The sequence below is a fragment of the Glycine soja genome, chromosome 19, assembly GCF_004193775.1.
Source record: "Glycine soja cultivar W05 chromosome 19, ASM419377v2, whole genome shotgun sequence".
In the NCBI taxonomy this organism is placed as follows: Eukaryota; Viridiplantae; Streptophyta; class Magnoliopsida; order Fabales; family Fabaceae; genus Glycine; species Glycine soja.
In genome coordinates this window covers 40,094,558-40,117,521 of record NC_041020.1, presented here as the reverse complement: position 1 = coordinate 40,117,521, position 22,964 = coordinate 40,094,558, and the positions used below count along the sequence as shown (strand labels likewise).

Below are 22,964 nucleotides of genomic sequence, written 5' to 3'. Positions count from 1 at the left end.
ATTCTCTTGAGAAAAAATAAAATAAAAATAGTACTCATTCCGTTTCATATTAATGTTTGTGATCTTAGTTTTTTTTTTTTTTTACATAAACAAAGGAAAACTAATAATTGTATGAGAGAGAATAACAATTTTATAAAATTAGTTTTATTATCATTAGTTTATTTATTAATTTTATTGTTCCTAATTCATATTATAAGGGATATATATAAGTGAAAAAAATCATATTATATTGAAATTAAAGTTCAAATGACAATTATTCTAAACTTTTTTTTCTTTTTATGCAATAATTATTATGAAACAGATACAAACATTAACTATTGCAAGTGTATAAATATATTTACGCATATTTATATTTTTTTTAGAGCATAGAAGCACGTACGTAAATATATGGAAAAAAATTTGGTTTTCTTCTTTATACTTTCATGAAATCTTATTTTTAGTCCCCATAATTTTATATCATCTAATTTAGTTCTTGCACTTTAAAAAAAATATTTTTAATCACTCCTCACATATGATATTAACGTTATTTCTTACCATGACAAATAAAATACACTATTCATTTATCATGTAAATTCATGGAAGCAGTGCTCAAGAAATATAAAAAATTAGAAGAAAACGTAAGAATAAATTTGCGACAATTGTTGAAGATGATAGAAACAAAGACAAAAATGGAGTCCTTAAAAGTTTTAGTTCAATTTATTTGGAAAGACATATTAATAACATTTTTTTTAAATAAAACAATTTTTCATATATTTTAATAAAAAAAATTATAAAAAAACACACTCTATGTGTGATGTCAAACAAAAATTAATTTTGTTTGTGAAAATTCTGAAAAAAAAAATTAAAAATAAGTTCTTTTATAGCATACAAAGACTAAATTTGATAATATAAAATTTCGAAAATTAAAAAAAGATTTCATAAAAATATAAAATTTGCCTACAATACATTGATGTCAAATTGGTGAGTATATGGAACAAAAGTCAAAGGGCCGGGACTGATCATTTCGTCGCAATCTGGTACTTTATAATCCTTCCATACAGTAATACCCATATGTAACATTTTTTTTTTTTAATTATTTTTATATCTATGACTATAAATACACAAGTTCCCCCTACTTGTATTTCCACACCAAGCTACCTAGCTAAATCCATTCCCATCAAACAACAATCCCAAAACCTTTCAAATTAAGAGCATCTATATTCTGGGATAATATATAAAGGGAAAAGCTAGAATGGCCCTCCTCAAACACCTCCTCCTCTCATTCACCATGATCATCATTTCTTTTGTTGCTTGTTATAGCACTTTGCAAGAGGACCCACCTAGTAGTATATATGTTGATCATTCACCTTCTATTGACGATGGTGGGACAGTCAAGAACTTGATCGAGCAAAGCACAAATGTTTTGAGCTTAAACAGGTTTGACAAGCGTAATTCGCTTAAAAAGGTTAGTGTCAATGATTATGGAGCTAAGGGGAATGGTGATACTGATGACACAGAGGTACATACTCATTCCAAAATAAAGTGTTTTTTCCCTTTGTTTTTTTAGCTACAAATGTGTCTATTTTTTATTTATTGATAAATGTTAGTTGTTAGTATCTTAAGTTGGTGAGAGAAGTGGTAGAATTTGAAACCTCCTTACAACTCCAACTTTTATGCTGCCAATGTGTTTATTAACTTGCTTATTTCGTAATTGGAAAAATGACATTAATTTTTTTTTTTCTATAATTGGCTATGCTGGCTATTTCAGGCTTTCAAGAAGGCTTGGGATGTAGTATGTTCTTCTGGGGAAGCAATTCTTGTGGTGCCTCAGGCGAATTATTTGCTCAAACCAATCAGATTCTCTGGCCCTTGCGAACCTAACGTTGAAGTCCAGGTTACTTAACACTGAAAATTACGCTATAGTGATTAGTTCCCCTTTTTTATGCTTCATCTTTAATGAAAAATTAAGATTACTTAATATCTCAAACAAATACTTATATGCTAACAACCATCAATTTGTGACATAAATTGTCAGATTTCTGGAACCCTTGATGCATCAGATGATCCATCAGATTACGAAGATGACAGCAAACACTGGCTTGTATTTGACAATATTAAGAAACTATTTGTTTATGGTGGTGGAACCATTGATGGAAACGGCAACATATGGTGGAAAAACTCATGCAAAAGGAACAAAAAGCGTGTAAGATATTCAGAACCCCAATTTTTTATCAGTTCTGTGAGACCATCATAATCTTAACTAATCTTCACGTAACACGTACATAATGTGTCATTTTATCAATTATTTTTCATAAATTATAAAAACTTAAATACATGTCAGATAGGAATTGATTAAGAGTATAATCACAATGATGATCCAAAATTATCTAATAATTTCTCCAAATGATGACCAATCTGGCTAATTCATACTTCTCTGTTATCTTTTGCAGCCCTGCAAGGATGCCCCAACGGTATGTATATGTCAAAGATCAAGAATTTTTGGTTGAAATATGAATAATATAACATTCAAATATATACTTGCTAACCATGGTTTTTTGTTATTTGTTTTTGTAGGCTCTGACTTTCTATAATTGCGAGGACTTAACAGTTGAGAATTTGAGAATAGAAAATGCTCAACAAATCCACGTTTCATTTCAGGACTCCGTGAATGTTCAGGTTTCTGGCCTTAACGTGACCGCACCAGAGGATAGCCCCAACACTGATGGGATTCATGTCACCAATACGCAAAATATTCAAATCTCAAGCTCTGTGATAGGAACTGGTACTTATAATTAGGAGTATTTGATTTGGGAAAATGTTTTTTTTTTTTACTTTCATTTAAAAGAGTTATCTTATTTTTATTTTTTTGGTTTTCAAAACTTTATATAAGAAAGGAGAAAATGAAAAACAATAAAAAAAATGTTTTTAAGATTTTTTATACAATTTTTTAAAAATAGAAAATGAAATGAAAATAAGATAACTTTTTTGTAATTAAATGTAAAAATAAAAATAAAAATATTTTCTCAAAATAAAGAACAAATATTTACTATCATTTCCAAAACAAAAAATTGTAAAACATTAAAATCTCACAAATGTCTCTAAGCAGAATAGATTATTTCACACTAAGGCCTCCACCTACATATTACTCGTGAAGAAAGATATAGATACAAAATTTCACATAAATTCATGTAAAAATTCAATTTGAGAGGATCTATTTTTAAGTATTGATCAATACATCTTTGTTAGGTGATGATTGTATATCTATTGTACATGGATCTAAAGATGTAGAAGCCACAGATATTACCTGTGGACCGGGCCATGGTATCAGGTAATTTAGCTTCAATGACAAGTATCTCTAAGATCTATACTGCATGCATGTTAAAAAGTTTTCATATGTCATTGTGTATTATAATTGTACGTGAATTTTATTTGGATTGATGGTAGTATTGGAAGCTTAGGGGCCGGAAAATCCAAGGAATTTGTTTCAGGAATACGAGTGAATAGAGCCAAGATTTTTGGAACTAAAAATGGAGTTAGAATTAAGACATGGCAGGTAATTTAAATTCTGAACTAACATAATTAGTCTTGCCTACCCATGACTTGTATATGTGCTGGAAAAAAAGATTAATTCGTGACATTAACTCTATAAATCTTTTGGATCAACCGTATATATATGTAGGGAGGTTCAGGAAGTGCTAGCGACATCCAGTTTCAGAACATTGAAATGGACAATGTGACCAACCCCATAATAATAAATCAGAATTACTGCGACAAGAAAAAGAAGCCATGCAAAAAACTGGTAAATATAAACAACTTTTGCTAATTTTAGAACCAACATATATACGTATATATTTCACAACGTGATTTTCGTATGTATATATATCTACTATTTTTTTGGCTTAGCTCTCGAAGAAATCCGCGATCCAAATCAAGAATGTGTTGTACCAGAACATAACGGGCACAAGTGCTTCTGATATAGCTGTGAGGTTTGATTGCAGCGATAAATTTCCATGCCAGGAGATAGTGTTGCAGAACATAGACCTCCAATGTGAAGGAGGAGATGATGCCGATGCTATGTGTAACAATGTTGAATTGTCTTACTTAGGACACGTTAGGCCTCGTTGCAACTCAAAAAAGAGAAAGGCATTTACTACTATTACCTCCATATTGAAATACTTCTCATGGTACATATGAAGCATACTATGCAAAAATAAGTCATGTACGTACATTGCTAGATGTGTATTTATATACATATATATAGCCGACAAGTAGGACATCAATTGATTGATTTGTAGCGAATAATGTGATTGTTTGAGCAATGGTTGTGATAAAAATTGCTATTGTTTGTCACATGTTAAAACAATAAAATTCAATTATTAATTTAATCATGCAACTTCCAAAATTATGTACTAGCGTGTGTATGTATGATATCTCCATTTTGCCAAATTGACATGCCTCATGCTCTTGGATCATTTTTAAATTTACAAACCTTGTAATCAAACACTTATGATAGTTGTAGCATATTGTATTCTGGATTACTCAATATTGAACTATACCAACATCATTTCGAAATACAATCCAAAAGTGTATATTGTAGTATATAGTTCTGGATTGAGTAATCCAGAACACAATATGTATTTCTTGATCACTCAATCCAAAACTTGATAGTTGGAAGCAGGGTTGGTTAGGTGGCGAGGAATTAGAAGGGAAGAGGAGATGCTAGGGTCGAGGGGTGGCAGATGAGTTTAAGAGAGGGTGGGGGCATTTTGTTCGTTTGGTTCTATCTACTTTTTTATGGAGTGTAGGAATAAAAATTTGGGGCTGCTGAGGCAATAGCCCATTAAATGTTGCAATGAAGAAACATTTTGGCCCAAGCTCAAATGAATGCTTTCGCTTGATCTGTAATTTATTGCTTGTATTACTATTTTACACATTGTTTTGTTTATTTGTGCAGTGTTTATGTAAGGTATGCAGGGTGGAATAAGTTGCGTGCATTAGAAAGAATTTCCAATCAAGGTTTCTGGTTTGGTATTGAATTTGCAGCAATCTTTTTATCTTTTCATTGCCATGCTAAGCAAATAGAAAAGTTTAGTTCTCACAATAAACATCTCAAAACTCCCTTTGAAATAGTGCATCAAAATTGATTGAATATTTACATTAGTAATTATAGAGGTTTAGTTGGAACGAATCCAAAGGGGGAAAGCAAGGGTCTTGACCTCCCCCTCTCCCTTAGGACCCATTATATATATATATATATATATATATATATATATATATATATATATATATATATATATATATATATAAGAAAAAAAATTAAAATTAAAAGAATACTAATAAAGAAAAATGTATGAGAAAAATAGATTTTAAGTTGATAATTATTTAATTTTCTTCTAGTAGTGAATTATATATATAATTTTAGACATAAAATTAACAATAAATATTTTTGTTAAACTATTAAATAATTATTTATTAGAAGTTAGATATTTTTTTTAAAAAAATTATCCCCTCATTGATATTCTCCTGGATCCATCCTGCTCTTGTTACCTGTTTTTTATTCTTATTTCTTACTGATAAAAAAAAAGGTGTATGCATTTAATTAGTAGTAGGAACGGTAAGATTCCAATAGTGAAATGACTGAAAGAAAGCTTGGAAACTTTGTTTGGCTTTTCAATAGCATCAGGTAACGGCATGGAGAGCTTTTTGCTTTGTACTATTGAATAGCAACTTTGTGCCATGATGCTGGTGGCATCTTTAAACATACATTTCAGATTCTATTCCAAAAGTAAACCCTAGGGGGCTAAAGTAATCGCCTGAAGATTTTTCGGTCACATATTAAACCTTGTCATGATAAGTGGCTCCACTAATATACTGACAAACAATTGGATCCTATTTGAAAAATGAATCCCATGTAACGCTGGAACATTGAAAAATGTTAGTTATTTTGTAAGACTAGTATTTCTTCTTCTTTTATTTGCTTTTTTTATTAAAAAAAAAAAACATCGCTTCAACGATTTTTCATCTAAGATAAGCTACAAAAAATGACTTGAATGAAATGAACAACTAAATTCTATAAAGGCAAATTTCCACATTAAATGTCGTTGATTAAAAACTGAAAATATATGCTACTTTGTTTTCCCCCTTTTCATTTCTGTGAATGTCCAATCTAGCATAAGCATCATACATCACTGCAAATGTTGGAACATGTTTTGTTTGAAAAAACTGAAATATGTTCTCTCACTGGGATAATGAAGTTTAAAGAAGCAATGAATGACCAACAAAATAAAACTGAAAACTGAAAGTCCAATAGCAGCAACAAGGTGAATCTAACATGAATAGTTTTAGGTTTTAGAACTAACACAATGCTACTCTATACATCAGTTAAAGCTATGTAACCTTTCCCCAACATTTGTATCACTTGGCTAGCCAAAACAGAGCATTTTATCAAGTTCTATACTGACTTACAATGTTTGTGTTAGAATAGAATGCATCATCTGATCCGAGCCATTTTGATTCATTTACTTGCATCCCCTTCCGGTGCTGGTGCTGGCTTTGGTTCTTCAGGTGGAGGAGGTGGAGGTGGGAGTCCTCCATCAATGCAACTTCTACACTTCTTTTCAACCCAACCTTCTATGTCATTCTCCCCATTGCCCCCAAAGTGCCTTCCACCACACAATCTAGCAATCATTCCTGCAATGACACCAACTATTGTGATCACTGCTATGACCACCACCAGTGTCTCAATTGACCTATGTGAATAACGGTTTGGTTCCACCACTTTTGGTGGTGTCTCTACAAAGGGTTGCATTTCACTCCCCATCTTGAACAAAATGATTCTGCTCAACACAACCCTGAAGAATGAAGATGAATATGAACTCTTGATTGGCCTAGTTGAAAAGGGTGAGCTATTATGGCATATGATAATATGATTTATTGCAAATTGAGAAATAAGAGAAAAAAATGGGGGAAGTGAGACTGCACAAAGTTGGATTCTGATTTCCGAATATAGAGGATAGAGTACACAGTAATAGTGTCAAAGTGAGTGGGGTATCATTAACTACTACTGATAACTTAGAAAAAAATGGTGTAGCTATAAAATAGGATTCCAATTGTTATGAATACATGTCATTTTTGTCTTTGTTGCTTTGGTCCTTTTATGTTATAATGTTGCATTTCTTTTTTGTTGGTCTGCTTTATTTGACTGATATCCTCATAAAATAAAAGCAGGTGTGACTTTTGAGGTGCAAAACATAGATGAAGGCCAAAAGCTTCTGACTCCACATTAACTCAATTAATAATATATAGTTTGAAATGGGACTTGTAGCTTGTCAGAGGTGGGGGTCTTGGATTGCATTGCAATTTGCAACCTCACCCTCAAATTATTTGATTTCTCCTCCCAAGTTTGTTTGTCCTTTGTGATGTCACATGTTAATGTTCAATCTGTGAGTCTGTGATCCCCCAAAGAACCTGGTGATTTTGTTTGTCTTTCATCTTGAAATTTTCCCTAGGCTTTTATTTTTTTCCTGACTACTATCGTGTCTCTTATATGCCTTTGCAATTTGAGAGTTATGAGCTCTGCATTCCCTTCTGTGCTTCAAATTGGGTGGTTTGTCAAGTTGTGGAAACTTTAATATGTACGTTCACCTGAGCAATGAAGACTAGTTATTAAGACTAGGGACATCCTTCAATGTGACTCATCAGACACCACATCTTTATCATCTGCCAACTCTACAGCTTGGACCATGGACCATCCTAATTTGCTAAAATGAGAAATATTTGTGGTAGTATGAAGATAAAGATGCACAGTGTTTTTACTTTTTAATATAAAAAAAAGAAGTATATTTTGTTCTCTGTAATGCCCATTTTCATTTTTGTTTTTTGGGTAAATGTAATAGCCTTTTTATAAGGGGGTATGGTAGATGACACTTGTATTATTGTACCTGTCACTGTTTCAGGCATTAGTATGTGCATGTTGATTGCTTACAACTTTATATGGCTTAGACTAGAGGCAGTTTTGAGAATGGAGAACTTTGCGGTTTTTAAATTATGATATGACACATGTTGCTTCCATACTTGGATATGATTATAGAAGTGAAGAGGCTGTTGTACATTTAGTTTAGTCTGTAACTTTATTCCTCCACTGTTTAAGCATCCCTTCGACAGAGTATAATAAAATAAAATGAGAGTGAATTAAGATAAAAAATTTAAATTAAAGTAGAAGGTAAAAATGTAAATTTGACCGTATTTTATTATTTATTTCATCTTTTTCAATTCTATTTCACAAATGAAGGGTTCCTAATTTTATTTTTTTTTGAAAGGCACGGATCCTAAGTTTTGCTGCTACTTTATTGAAACAAAATAAATAAACAAATACGCATTTCATTCCTAAAAAAATATAAGCATTATCAGATTAATCTGATAGTAGTATTTATAAATACTACATCAATTTATGATATTGAATTGGCCTTTGAAGTGAGACAAAATTAGTCTTTTATGACATTGTTGTAATATTGAAAAACATAGTAATGTCTTTAAGAACATAAAAGCAATTTATACACTAATAAATAACATTTCCTTACTATACACAAACATAAAAAACAAAAAACAAACTGCACAAACTGTCCAGTGGGATTAGATGAATCACTTCCTGTTAAAAAGAATATGAGTTGACAACAATGCCAAATTAAGCATTCAACAATAATGAATATTAAAGAATCAAATTGATATCACATATTGTTTTGAATAACTAATCCGTTGTGTTTATGAACTAAGATTCGAATTTAAAATGGTTAAATTTACTATATTGATCAATTTTTGTAATAAGTTGAAAACAAATTTTGAGTAGATGTTCATACCTGGACATATGCATAGAACTATATTAAATAAATCAAATAAATGGAGGATTACTTTGAGTAGTTATGGACTGTTTTAAGCAAAGTTAAGCCCATGCAACATAACGCAAACTGTTATCAGGATTGGTTGGAGGACATTACTTCCGGCACCGTCTCTTTCTATTCATTGCATCATGCTTTAAATATTTTCATAACTTTTATTTTAAAAATATCATTAGGCATAATTAAATGTTTAAATTTAAAAACACATTGAAAACACTTTCCTAAAAGTTAACTTTAAAATATATTGAAAATTATTTTAAATATTTAATTTCAAGAAGAATATCGACCTATCCATTTATTTAAATAACAATATTTCAAAATAATAATTAAAAATAAAAATGTGATTAAAAAAAATAGTGCAAAAACAACACCTAAATCAAACACCCTCGCGCGCTAGCCGTTTGTTCAGAGTTCAGACAGTCTAGCTGATGTTGATCAAAATTAGGCTGACCCATAAACGGGTAAACATTAAAAAAAAAAAAAAAAAAAAAAAAACACTGAGCCTTTTATTCTAGTTTGGCGGCAAATATTTCTTCAATAATCAGATTATTTAACATTAAATAATTAATTCCATATTTAATGCTGTGTATAATTTTCTATCTTTATTTATTATCTTCTTTTATATACACTTATTTTACAAATATATCTTTTAAAATCACTGGAGATAATAAAAATTATCTCATAAAAATTATAAAAACAAAAACATTTTTGTTATTTTAATATTAAGAATCAATATCTTCTCACACAGAAGAGTTTAGATTTTAAAAATAGATAATGTTGATGCTTCTTTAAATTATTCTCTTGACCCTTTTATCTTATTATTAAAATATTATTTTGGTTTATCTTTCAAATTTGGGCTGAATTGATCTTTTTTAAAACAATGGCCGTTTTTAATTTTGAAACATGATTTTGAAACTTTTTTCTCTCATTCAAGATGTTAAAATTATACTACCTAATTGATATTTAAAAGGGACAACAAACATGATAAAATTGTATAAAACATAAGTCATACAAACAATCATAAAATAATCTGATATTAAAATTTGGACTCAAATATGTTTTAGGTCTTTCATAAATGATTGATATTTGTTTTAGGTCCCTAATAATTTTTTTGTTACATTGGATCCTCGATGTATCAAAATTTTTATTTTGAGTTCTTGTTGTTAATTAAGTGATGATGTGACACCATCTGAACCATTTATTATATTGGAAAGATCTATTCACAAAATATCACGTCATTAAAACAAAAGTTTTGATATACGAAGGATCCTGTTAACTCGTTGGTAAATGTATCAATTTTTCCAGTTCTTTAAAAATTATCATTTCCCAATCTATAATTCCTAAAAATTAATGCATGGATGGCCAAACTACACAATAAAGATGAATAGCAGAAAAGAGACAATAGAAATAGAAATTACATTTAATAGATAAGAAGTAGTTATTTTACAAGGGCATTCACTGCTAAGCTCCTAACAGAAGGGGTTTAGTCTCTCATAGTCATTAGAGACTTTACACTCCAGAGGTTAATGGAAGAAGGGACTGGATGACTAATAGCAAGAAAAAGGGAGATGATTAAGAAAAAAAATTTCCCCTAAGGGAGAGACTCGAACTTTGGATTTCTTCCCTAACGAGCTTTGAGACTCGGTGTGTCTTTTCCTTCTGCTTCCTCCTCCTTATATAGGCTCCAGATAACCTAATTTTCACGCTGACTTCGCGCTTAGTGCGAGCTTTCGTGCTAAGCGCGCCTTTCGGATTTGTTGTGAGCTTTTTGCGCGCTAAGTGAGCTGTCCACTTCTTCCATTTTTTCTTCAAGATTTTTTCTTCTAATTTTTGCATCAATTTCCCTTCAAAGTACTTGAATTCTTCTTCTCTTGATTTCTGCTCATAAAAAATAGCAAATATGTTAATTTCTTCATTAAAAACAATAATAAAGTGAAAAAATTGCACTCATTATTAACCAAAATTAACTATCAAATTAACTCATATTTCATAGTTATCAAATCCAATACAATGAAAAAATTTATTAAGGACCTCAAACAAAAATCATTCATTTATTAGGAACCTAAAACATATTTTACCAAAAAAATTAAAACTTTTAATTACTTGTTAGACTCACTTTTCATATAATTATAATCATTTTTATGACCATCTTTTGTTTGAATATCAAGGGATCCTATGGTTTACATGTAGTTGAGTTTAAAATCATGTCCCAAAATTAAAATCAACTACTATTTCAAAAAGATGTAATGGTTGGGAAGGCTTAACAAGTCAATTGGTCAGTCTTGACAAGTTGAGGACTAGGTCAATAGTGTTAGTCATCGTCATTTGCATTTTTTTATTATCTGAAAACATGATCAGATTGGTTGCTGGTGTGGTTCTTGACTAAACTGTTAGTCTCGTCTAAGCTTTAAAACATTAGTTAATACATAAAAACCACATGGAGTGACATGAATTTTAGGGGATACTCCATCACCCAAAATTTTCTTGTGACATGAAATTTTACTAGCCAATCAAGTTAACGAAATTAAGGAGTTTTTGGATGGTAGACATATAATAAGATATGAGAAGGATTAAAAAAATAGATTATATTTTTTACAATACTATTAGTAAGAAGTTGTTTCTTACCAAAAGTAATAATAAATTTTTCTTAAAAATCATGAGTGTAAATAATTCCAACACATCATATTGATGTGATGGGATAATAGATAAAATAATATTATTATATTTTATTAGTGTAATAAATGATTATTAATTTTAAAAGGATAAGATAATTATCTAAAATAAATATTTTATAATTTGAGAGATTAAAATAAGACGAATATTTTTTGAAAGACAAAAGGGAAAATTTATTATGCATCCGGTGGAGCATTGATAGGTTCCAACTTGAGAGTTAGACTTCTACGTTCTTACTCTTGAGGAGTTGAAGTTGACGGCGACGGAGTGGAAACGGCAAACCAAAACTAATTATATTATTCGAATTAATAAAGTTGCTTAAATTGTTAATCAATATTGCTAATTATATTATTGGATGACTTTTGGAGTAGACGATTCCCTCCCTCCTTCCCTTTCCTGGAATTCTGGTTAGTTGGGCCATCTCTTTCTTTTCCTCGGGAGGGAATTCCTTTTCTCTCCCCTGTCTCGTGTAAAGCTTCATTCCCATGGGGACTCCGGAATTTCCTCATCTCGGCAAGCATTGCTCTGTTTCTTATTGCAAGCAGCTTGATTTCTTGCCCTTCACATGCGATCGCTGCAATCAGGTTTTTTTTCTCTCTCTTCAATTCTCTCTCTTTCCTTTTGAATAATTTTATATGGTTATAGTGCAGCTATTGTTTGTGCTGTTGCATTCTATTCCTTGTGCGTTGCTCTTGTGTTTTCCGTTATCTTCCTTATGTTTTCTGCCTTTTTGGCAACACAAACGTTATTGTATTGAAATCCCAAGTAAAATTAGGCAGCGTCTTTCTCTCTCTCTTGTTTTTTTTTTTCTTTTTCCTCAGGGATGGTGATTGTTCTGCAGAAGAAAAAACAGAAGGTGATTTTTCTACAAAAGAAAACAGGTGAAGGTGTTGGAGACTTTACATTGACCGGCTAATAAAATAGTATATATAATCTCAAACTTATACTCCAACAAATAAAACTATGTTTAGTAGGTGGAAAATAGAAAGGAGGGGGAGAGAAATAGAAGAAAAATCCTATGGATTTCATGTGTGTCTCACACCTCTTAACTTTTACTTCAATTCAAATATTGTTTTTTATTTTCATCCTCTTTGCCAAACAGAGTATAAAGATAAACTAATGTACTATTTTGATAAGCATTTTGACTTAACGTGTGTACGACATTTCAAATACTGTGCACTGATTATGCATGACATCTTGAGTTGGAATTGTGGATTACTGTTCTCCTTGTTTTCAATTTATGAACTCTTTGATTGATCTAATATAACTGTATCTGCTCAATTTTTCTTGCAGGTATATTGTTTGTTGCATCGAGGTTATATTAAACATAAGTGCACAAAGGCCAACAAACAAGATGTCACAGTTGCCATATGTCCTCTCTGTGCCAAAGGAGTTCGCCTCATTCCAGATCAAGACCCTAACATAACATGGGACAACCATGTTAACGTTGATTGCGACCCATCAAATTACGAGAAAGTCACAGAGAAGAGAAAATGCCCTGCCCCCGGATGCAAAGAGGTCTTGGTATTCTCCAACACAATCAAGTGCAGGGACTGCCTGAAAGACCATTGCTTGAAGCACCGGTTCGGCCCCGATCACAAATGTTCTGGTCCCCAAAAGTTGGAGACAAGTTTTTCATTCATGGGTCTTTTGAATAGGAGTAGAAAAGAGGGGCCAAAGCCCAATTTAGCTTCAACAACATCATCTAAGTGGAGTTCAAGCTTTCTCAACGTGGCCTCTAATATTCGCGCCTCAGCTGAAACGGGCATGTCGAAATTGAGCGATGAAATTAACCAAGTTTGGCAGGCAGCTACTACTAGAGATGGGATGGGGCAGAGCAGTGGCAGTGGAAATAGAAATGATCACCAAGTGGAGCAATGCCCTCAGTGTAGATCAAAGTTTTCCTCTGTGACTGCTTTGGTGGATCATGTGCAACAGGTTCATGAAAGAAATGGGAACCGATTAGGGGTTAAGAAGATTGATGCATGTCCTAAGTGTAGTAAGGGATTTCTAGACCCTGTGTCCCTTGTGGAGCATGTTGAGAGGGATCATGGAGGTGGTTCTGGAGCGTAGGAAATTGCATTCTTTTTAAATGGATTTTCTTTTTATACATATGATATAAGCATCAGTTTATCCTGTTTTATAGCAAAAGAATGTGAATACTAATTTCAAGATGATGTTAGATGTATTCACAATGTCCGTGTAATTGTGGCATTATTTATGGCTTGATCATTATGCCGTATCTTTAAAACATTCTTCATGCTTAGAATCAACCCAACTGTTTGATCTGTCACTTATCGGCTTAGGACTAGGCTGTTTCCTGATCACGTATCCTGCTAGAATTTTCCAACTTGTCATTAATTTGCGAGCTGAATTCAAACAATGGTGGATATATATGTTATTCTTTGTTGCCAGACCTTTGCTCCAATTATTTCATAATGTTAATCCCTTTGACTTTTGATTCAAATTCAGTTGCACAAGCGGCAAAGAAGATTAAATTAATATGGTGGTTTTTTAATTACTAATGACTTATGTATACCATAGCCACCCGTTCTTTTTCTGGAATGACCTTATTTTGATCTGCAACCCTAATTTTCTTTTATATATTATTTTATCTTTTGTTACCAAATAATTAAAAATATTTGTTTATTACAACTCTTAAGTCTTAACTCTTAACAACAACATTAAAGACCTTATTCCATAGTTGAGATTAACTACATAGATCACACATCAATAACTATTGGATTCGGTTATTTTTAGGTATTATTCACTTTGATATTTCTCTTAACGATTTCTTTCAATGAAAAGAATTCAATGTTTGATATTTCAACAAATTTTACATGGGTATAACACAACCCTCCTCTTTTACACAGAATTGAGATCTACTATCGTTTATTACAGCATACAGCTCATAACAAAAAGAGGGAAAATAAACTCTTAATGATGTACGAAAATATTGGATAAGACTGTAAAAATCTTTTCGCTGAAAATATATGAATTATATATAAGCTCCACGATAGATGGTGTGAGAAATGAACCTTTGCTTTACACCTTTTGCTTCAATGTGCATGCACGATTTGGATCCACTTAGCAGTTGCATGATGCAGCAGGAAAGACGCATTGTTTATATGGAACGTACTTTTGTGCCTCTCTCTCTCTCTCATAAGTCATAATTGATGTATCTCACAATGCATGTGTCTTAATTTATTTTTTCTCTCTTGCTGATGGAGAGTCTTAAGGGGCACACATGACATATATACTGAACATACAATGCTCAAATTGTGGAATTCAGTGGTCGATCCATTTCTTTTAACTAACTTCAATATTTTAGTTAATTTTTTTATCTTTTTATTAGTTTGAAAAATTTATTTGACTATTTGTTAAATAATTTTTTTTAATAGCTTTAACGTTTGCAACTTATTTGAATTAGTATTTTTTAAAATTCTAATTTTTAATTTTTTATATTTTCTTCTATTTTTTATTCTCGATATATTTATTTATTTTTTCTAATTATTTTTTAAAATATATTATGATTTTATTTTATTTTTATCATTTTACATTTTTCAGTTACTTTAACCATTAGTTTCATCGAATACTTATTATTTAATAACTTAATTTTTTAACTATCAATTAATTTTTTAGTTTTCAATTAATTTGTCAAAAATAACCTAACCTTGATCTAATCATGATGAGCCATGAAGACATTAAATTGTTTTGTTTCAAAAGTTGACAGCATGCAATGCACCATCTCTGTGTGGAACTCCATTTGTTTTTTGCTTGCTCTCTACGTTGGCATATTCAGTGAAACTGGAGTTTCATGAAAATTATTTGAGTTACTAGTATATTTGGCTTCGCGCATGCATGTAATTATTTTATACTCTTGAATTTCTCCTCTTAAATTGTTTTTCAATCCATTAAAGAGGATAAGATCATTACGTTGCAAGAAGCCAAAATAATATATTTGAAATTATAAAAGTATAAGTAGTTAATTTAAAATAATTAAAATTAAAATTAAAAAAAGATTAAAATAACATGTACGTAATAATATAACAAAAAATTGTTACTCGTCTTGAAAAATATAATAAAAAATTGAAAATTTTATCGAGTATTACTGAATTTAATTATTTATTTAAATGGAGTAGATGGCTAGTCCACTATTTCTAAAGGGAGGGGCTGTGCTTGATGCACATTAGAACATAATAACTTCTAAATCGTGATAATTAATCGATCAATATATAAATGGGATAAATAAACCACCATATAGGAAGAGGAGGGAAGTGGGTTCCTCAGAAACCGTTAAATCCTTTCCTTCCTCCATGGTTCCCCCTTTTTTCCATTACAAACATTTTTCTCTCCGACAGCCCCACACAAACATAAATTCTTAACATCACATTCATCAGATCGTATCTTTTTTTGATTTTTTTTTTCATTTTCTTTTGTTGGGTACCATCATTTCATTTCTTTTATTCCACAACTAACATAAACATTCTTCCGTGTTTCAAGGGATTCCCCACCATCCTCTTTCATCATTGGTAACTTCCCCTCCTTAAAATATGAGTTTCTCTTCCTCCAATGTTTTGTGACAATTTTTGTCATCAAATTGTGATGCTGCATTTTCCCATTTCAGACCTAGATTGATCACCTTCAAATTTCGCTATATGCAGGCTGGTGGTTGAATTTGAGGGATGCCCTTTTGATATTTTGGCCTTTCTTTCCCTTGTTCACGTTCAAAATTGGATTTTTATGTGGAAGGGAAAGAGGACACAATTCCAAGCCTTAATTGGTTTATTTTTTTGGTTTTGGAATTGTAAAAATGAGTAAGGTTTCTGGTGTTATTTCCCGTCAAGTTTTGCCTGCTTGTGGGCTTGTGGCTCTCTTTGTTTATTCTGCCCTTTCCTCAGGGCAAGGTCAAGACAACCTGTCAAGAGGTATAAGAAGCTCATTGCTGACATTTTTCCCTCGTAACCAGGTCTGTTGTTTCTGTTTCCGGCTACTTAATTCACTTTTTTTTTTCTTTTTTGTTCCATGTCTCCCTAATCATGTTATATTTTCTAGTGCATGTTTGCTTCTATGTTTAACAAAATTGGATATGCGTCCTGGCTGAAGCAACAAATAGTTAGTTGCTTATGCATTTACCCTAGTTAGACGCACACATTGAATGTGCAAACAAACACGTGCTTAACTTAACGTTCAATTATGATAGTTAAGTAGGTCAGTGAAGCTGAATGCAAGCAAACATTCCGATTTATGTAATGCAAATGCTTGTTTTTCCTCCCTGTATGTAAGCATTGCAGACGATATGCACTAATTGGAAGATCCATGGCTACATGATAGTGGCCATCAGCTTGATGCAACTCATAAAATTGAACGCAGGACACTTACGTCTCTTCATTTGACTTGTTCATTCCTTTTGTACTAGTATTTGTCTCACAAAACGCCTAAGTATTGATTTTTTTTTTGTTTTACTTATGAGTTGACAGGTGGAAGTGCCAAATGATAGAAGCATTGGAAAATTATGTGATTATACTGCCAGAAATCCTTTATGCATCCCAAAGGTATGGAATCTTTAAACAAAAAGCTCAAATAAGTTTTGATGTATTGTATTCTGTTAATTATATTGTGTACTGATTCTTGTAAATGTTCACTTTTATGAAGTTCTACAAAATGAAATGTATAATATCTTGTATCATATGATAATTTACAAGAAAGAAATAAAAGCCAATTATAGAACAGGATGGGTAAGGATCTTTGGAGTTTGGACAACAAAAGAAGAAAAGGAGAAGGGGAGGTTAAACATTCAGCTCAATATAGCTCTTCATTCCCTTTGCATATCTGACACTGAAAACTACATAAAAGACTTGTGTGCTTAAATGCACACAGAACTATCCTATCTCAAAGAAGATTCACCAGCTTCAGCTGCTGACTGAAAATTCTAGGATCTTCTTCCTATCTAAATGCATCAAATGCTTGCAAAAGGAGCAGAAGTATGCAACACATTGAATTTTTTTTTTCTATCAGCCAATGTTAGTTGTTAGTGGGGGGATTCAAGCACAGCCTCCGCCCCCCCTCCCTTCTCCCTTCACCACCAAAGCAACTTTATAACCCCTTTCTCCTTTCTCCTCTCTAAGGCTTTGTAACTGGGAGGAGAAAAAGGTTTAAGTGCACTATATACCAAACAACTTATCCACATTTCCAAATTCATGTAACACATAATGACAAAGACATTTGGAGAAAAGGTCATATTTTGTCTACGCAACTGCATAAGATCATTAGTACAAATCCTACTAGTTTTGCTTCCCAAACAAAAATCTCAATTATGGAGGTGGCTTTAAACTTCCAAAAAGTTGTAGTGAGGGATTGCAGATGCTATGAAGGAAAACAAATTTATGATTGAAAAATATCACAGATTCTAAGTTCCATGTTTGCACATCAAGTGTACCATGGAGATTAAATCAGAAGTTTCTTGGTCATTAAGATTTTCACATTGAAGATTTAAATATTCAACCATTTGAGAGAGATCACTGTAGAGCCCGATTAGAGAAGTTTAAACATTTATATGATGGGAAATTCTCTAACCTTTATTGTTCTAAATATGCTTCTTACTGTGGACAGAGTACAGACTTATGTTAATCATAATGCCCTTCTCTCATTCCCACTAAAAATTTTATCCTTGTCATCAACTGTACAATTCTCTTAGGTTTGACATAGTATTCATGTACCTCAACCTGCATCAATGTTCCTTCTTACTGTGGGTTTGACTTTTTAAATTTTAATAATAATCTCTAATATATTTAGTCATCAAATATTTGCCTCTTCTGTCTGAACCATCAAATTAAAAAAAAAAAGACCTTCAGGGTAAATAGGGAAATTTTTTTTTGTATCCTTTCTTTTTCATCTATACCCTTCTTTGATTTCTTTAAATAATGATTTTCATATCATTTTGAGTAACTAGAATATAAATTATAGTGATTATTTTAAGAAAAGTTTCAATTCTAAATGCTTAAAGGGTGTTGCTATGCTCACTAAAGTTATATAATTGATCAGATTGTGCAAGCCCTTGAGCAAAGGTAATCACTTCAACCAAAATAGTCATGTGCATTTACAAGAAATTTCTGTTTTCTTGTAAAGAACAAATGTGAGTTCATATTTATCTTATCTTTAAGCTTGTATACATATATGGGTTTATACATGTCTGTTGGAATATCTTAGATATTTATATTTCTCTGACAATTGTAATGCGATGATGATTTTTCACATTATACTTGTGAATGTATTATGGAATGTTTACGTCCATGGTCTGACCTAAAGTTTTAAATTGTTCTTGCTAAGATATAGTATTTCAGTCTGCGTTGTTCTGGGATCAAACTGCTAAAATTGATAAATGTTTAAGGTACCATCTTCCTTTTTAATCAGTGGAGTTTCTTTTCCTTTTAAATAATTTTCCAAAATTAATTTTCCTTTGCAGAATTCTTTTCATGAGGTACTAGTTCGGAGTTTTCAGCTTGCTTTTTCTTTATGGAATATTTCTCTTAAAGAAGGTGAGCTATCAGCCACAGTTAAATTATTTGTCTCTAGCAGAGAATCCAGTCTGATACAAGATGAGACATGATTGGATTTTTCATGGGTCCTTTAACAGTAGGCATGATTTCTCCAACATATGCTATGTTGATATTGAAAAATTCAACCATTCTACTTTCCTCTTGCTCAAATTATTTGGACTATAGCATACAATCACACTTATAATTGATCATTTGCAGTTCAGAAGACCTAATAAGGCTTTCTTCCTGCATATTGTATTAAGTGTTACTGTGCTTCTGAGGGACATTAGCCAATTGTTTGTACACTGCGCATTGCTCAAAGACTTGGAATATGTAGTTTGTGGTGTAGGTTATTTGGTATTTTTCAGGAAGCTTGAATTCAGTATGTCCTTCACAGTTGGAGGATTTCTTGATAAATTTCTCAAGAATGATGAACAATGAGATGTGTTGTTTCTTTTTCCTTTTTTTCCCTATAAAAAATTTGAAGTCAAAAGGATGCGAATTGGATGGGCATTTAGTTGAATGAGAAATACTAGTTGGGATTGATAATAAAATTAGTAATTTTGATGAATCAGAAGAGTTGTTTCCCAAACTAGTATTGTCGGAGGAGTCTTGCAAGATAAAATAGCATATGAAAAACATTCTTGATAGCCCTTTTATTAGAAAACAAACACATTTCCATTGGGAGTGGGTGCAAGCAAAAATGAGGCCAGGAAAGAACAAACTTACTTTGTCCTTGGAATGTCAGTCCTTTTAGTTCTTAATTCCTACTTTCTATTGTAGGGCCATTGCCACCATCTCGTCGGAGATCACTCTTTACTCTGGCAATGTCAATGATTGTGTTTTCTTCAAAAGAATACAACATTGATCATCTTGTCCAGAGTGCCAAGGCAGTGCTTAGGAGAGAAAGGTGAGGCCCATGTGGAGGTTTCCTACATCTTATGCCTCATTATTTGGGAGGCATCATGAATGTCTCAAAACAATATCCAGTTGGGACAATATATTAAGAACTTGATGAAATTGGATAATATTTTTTTCTGGTTTCATCCATGTATATTTGATGTCTTAGTTCTCAAGCAACAAATATTACAGATAATGAGAAATAATTTAACTATAAAGATGTGATCCTGTACTTCTATCTCTCTCTCCTTTTTTTTGGGATTTCTTGAAAGTAAAGCACCATAAACCCCCTAATGTTTTCATACTCTGGACTCAGGTTGATCCCTACCTTCAGTTAATTGAAGATTACAAGTTGCAAGCTGTCAGCTTTGCACCTGATGAGATCTAAGCATCAACTATGGATCCAAAGAAGACGATGATAGAGCCTTAGACACGCTTTCAGATTTATTGAGTTATATACAAGAAACAACGGGTTCTCTTTGCTTCTGAAATCATTAAGAGCTTGGAAATGTTTGCAAAAGTAAAGCTTTTACTTCTGTGTTTTGGACTGTCAGCTGATAAAAAATAATCACATTTCTAGACATTATGAAACTGTCTTTTATGCTGGCAGAATTATCATCAATAAGGGAACAACTGCTAGAAGAATTCGCACTAGATGCTATGTGTGAACTTGGATCTCAATTAACCGTGAATATGGCTGCAAAGGTGTGTTAAATGGATTTCTAAAGGACAGATTTCGTTTGGAACTAATAACTGTCTGTATGTTCCTTGTTTATATTGCAAATTATGACTGGTATAGTTTCACAATTTACAGGATGCCCTCTATAGTTTCAAATATTCATGATGACTTCATTTTTGAACCATTTGAAAGTCAAATTAAACATAGTCGGAGTCTCTCCACAGAGGTCCCAAGTCTTCTTAGTGCTAATCAACTTTTAGAATTAGCATGTGATCCCTTTCTTGATCAGTTTCCTCATACATTTTTGTTCTCTTTGAATTATGTTTTAAGTTCTTATATCAATTACACAAAATTTGGCACAACACTTTTTGAGTGTAGGTTTTGGACAAATCTCATCCAGCTGGCAGGATTTCTGTATCAAATGCATTTAATATGCCATACAAGGATATGGCTGATATGTGTGAGGTACTTTTGATGGAAAAGAAAAAGATGTCCAGATTGATGAGTACCCAACAGAAGCAAGAATGTGTAGTGGACTCCCTTTCACCAAATCATGGCAATGAATTGAAAAATGTGGATTCCTCTTCGAATGTTGATTTTCAGAAGGCAACTCCTTGCTTTGAAATTCCATGCTTACATAAAACTAGTATTTTAGCCCTGAGAGAGATAGAAGATTGAAGAGGCAATAATGCTGAACATAAAGTGGCAGAGATCACTCTGCTTTAGTTGTGCGCGGTTCCTAGACTATCATGATCTCTATTAATTTCCGTATGACATATATATGAATATTATTAATTCTTTTTTAAATTAAAAAACTTTGAATTTGTGTCACTTAGAAATTGGTTGGACGATGGACACGTGTGACAGAGCTGAATCATCTCTCATAAAAAATGCTCTATAAACTCATGATTAAGTGAGGCCAATGCCAATGCTGCTTTCCATTTCTCTTAAGAATTTCAGTCCTGCTACTATCTACTTCAACTTCAAGTATTTGTAAGAAAAATTATGACAATAATATATATTTTATGAGTTTAGAACACCAATAAAATACTTACTTATTGAAGACATGATCGAAAGATAAAAATGATTTGTGTAGTGCGATCTCTAAAAATAAAAAAGATTAGTCTTTCTTTTGTCTTATCACACTCTTTTTATATTAGAGTTTTCAATGGAATAAATTTTATAAAACAATTAATAAGGTGATGGTAAAAGAAATCTAGTCTTACTATTTATTAACTCGAGGCACCTTCCATTATGAGTAATCAGAATTAGGTGTCCAAAATCCTAAACAATTAATTAATCATATTATTAGTAGACTTAAGTATCATCAAATGAATTATAATATTAATCCATTTTTTACAAAACAAAATATTACAATTAGTTGTAGCCCACAAGAATATGAAAAAATTCTAGTAATATTATGCAACCAAGTTATAATAGTATTAAATTAATGATTATTCATTTTGGCATTGAGCCGAGTCTCACAATTTTATTTTTAAAAGGTATTTTTATGAATTATGGGAGAAGTATCTTATAAACTATCCTAAAAGTCAATTCCTAAGGAACGTGAAACTTTTTTCCATATCGAAATGTTATCTAATGAGAAAAGGAAAACATAATTTATCTTCCCTAATTACACTTGAGTTGTGCCATCAAGGCATGAACTGTGAGGTAAAATTATATATTTTTTTAACTAAACACAAATTAGCCTAACCCAAATTAGTATTTAATCATCTTCATTAAGTATATACTACATTTATCCATAAACATAATTCATACTTATTAAGAAAGTGATTAATTTAATTAGTAATATTAAATTTGTTAATAATTTGTATTATTTTTTTAAAATCATCCTTAAAATTATTGAGACATATCATGTTCACTATTTTTACTTAATTACTTTCTATCTAATTGTTTAATGTATTTTAGTTATCTTCTCCAATGAGAAAATAAATTTATCTTATTAATTTATATTATAAACTAATTAAAGGTAATAATTAAAACAACATATAACTTGAAAAAAGTCTTGTAAAAAAACAAACAGATTTTAAAAAATGAGTCTTACATTTAGAGACACATAATATAGCTATAGTTTCTTTTCCTTTTCCTTCAAAAATGGTGGTAATATCATCTCTTGCTTCTAGACTTCTATCACCCTAGTTTTAGTAGTTTCTACATATCTACTTCCAAAAGGCAGAAATTATTTTGGAAGATCGTTAAACAAGAACAGTGTATGTCAAAACAAGTTACTTTTGTCAGGATATATTGTTTATAATCATATTTTGGGCATGAAAGTTTTTG

At 31.6% G+C, this 22,964-nt stretch overlaps 4 protein-coding genes across 14 annotated transcripts; 3 read left to right on the top strand and 1 right to left on the bottom strand.

The window, feature by feature from the left end:
* Positions 1–1,141: 1,141 nt before the first annotated feature.
* On the top strand, positions 1,142–5,243 carry LOC114399548 (polygalacturonase-like). The gene is made up of 9 exons (XM_028361752.1): positions 1,142–1,498; positions 1,748–1,873; positions 2,015–2,182; positions 2,430–2,450; positions 2,554–2,761; positions 3,226–3,307; positions 3,424–3,532; positions 3,659–3,778; positions 3,883–5,243. Exons 1-9 carry the CDS (start codon positions 1,232–1,234, stop codon positions 4,171–4,173), a joined length of 1,392 nt encoding a protein of 463 aa, XP_028217553.1. The 5' UTR covers positions 1,142–1,231; the 3' UTR covers positions 4,174–5,243.
* Positions 5,244–6,262: 1,019 nt separating this feature from the next.
* LOC114399550 lies at positions 6,263–7,080 on the bottom strand. Its single transcript, XM_028361753.1, has one exon. It carries the CDS (start codon positions 6,797–6,799, stop codon positions 6,494–6,496), a length of 306 nt encoding a protein of 101 aa, XP_028217554.1. The 5' UTR covers positions 6,800–7,080; the 3' UTR covers positions 6,263–6,493.
* Positions 7,081–11,896: 4,816 nt separating this feature from the next.
* On the top strand, positions 11,897–13,960 carry LOC114399321 (zinc finger AN1 and C2H2 domain-containing stress-associated protein 16-like). Its single transcript, XM_028361497.1, has 2 exons — positions 11,897–12,130; positions 12,840–13,960. The coding sequence occupies exons 1-2, from the start codon at positions 12,032–12,034 to the stop codon at positions 13,617–13,619; spliced, it is 879 nt and encodes a 292-aa protein (XP_028217298.1). The 5' UTR covers positions 11,897–12,031; the 3' UTR covers positions 13,620–13,960.
* A 1,806-nt stretch (positions 13,961–15,766) lies between these two features.
* On the top strand, positions 15,767–21,617 carry LOC114399453. Of its 11 annotated transcripts, none has more exons than XR_003663736.1 (8): positions 15,767–16,078; positions 16,211–16,515; positions 17,027–19,084; positions 19,868–19,994; positions 20,301–20,504; positions 20,595–20,689; positions 20,799–20,889; positions 21,042–21,617. XR_003663736.1 is itself a non-coding variant. In XM_028361649.1 (8 exons), the coding sequence occupies exons 2-7, from the start codon at positions 16,360–16,362 to the stop codon at positions 20,320–20,322; spliced, it is 369 nt and encodes a 122-aa protein (XP_028217450.1). In that variant the 5' UTR covers positions 15,769–16,078; positions 16,211–16,359; the 3' UTR covers positions 20,323–20,504; positions 20,595–21,617. The 11 variants fall into 11 exon arrangements, 7 of the variants coding, with proteins under 7 accessions (XP_028217450.1, XP_028217445.1, XP_028217449.1 ...); XM_028361649.1 differs by having other exon boundaries at positions 15,769–16,078; positions 16,211–16,363; positions 16,448–16,515; ... (1 more) ...; positions 19,012–19,084; positions 20,595–21,617; XM_028361648.1 differs by lacking the exon at positions 20,799–20,889 and having other exon boundaries at positions 15,771–16,078; positions 17,027–17,101; positions 19,012–19,084.
* Positions 21,618–22,964: the final 1,347 nt, after the last annotated feature.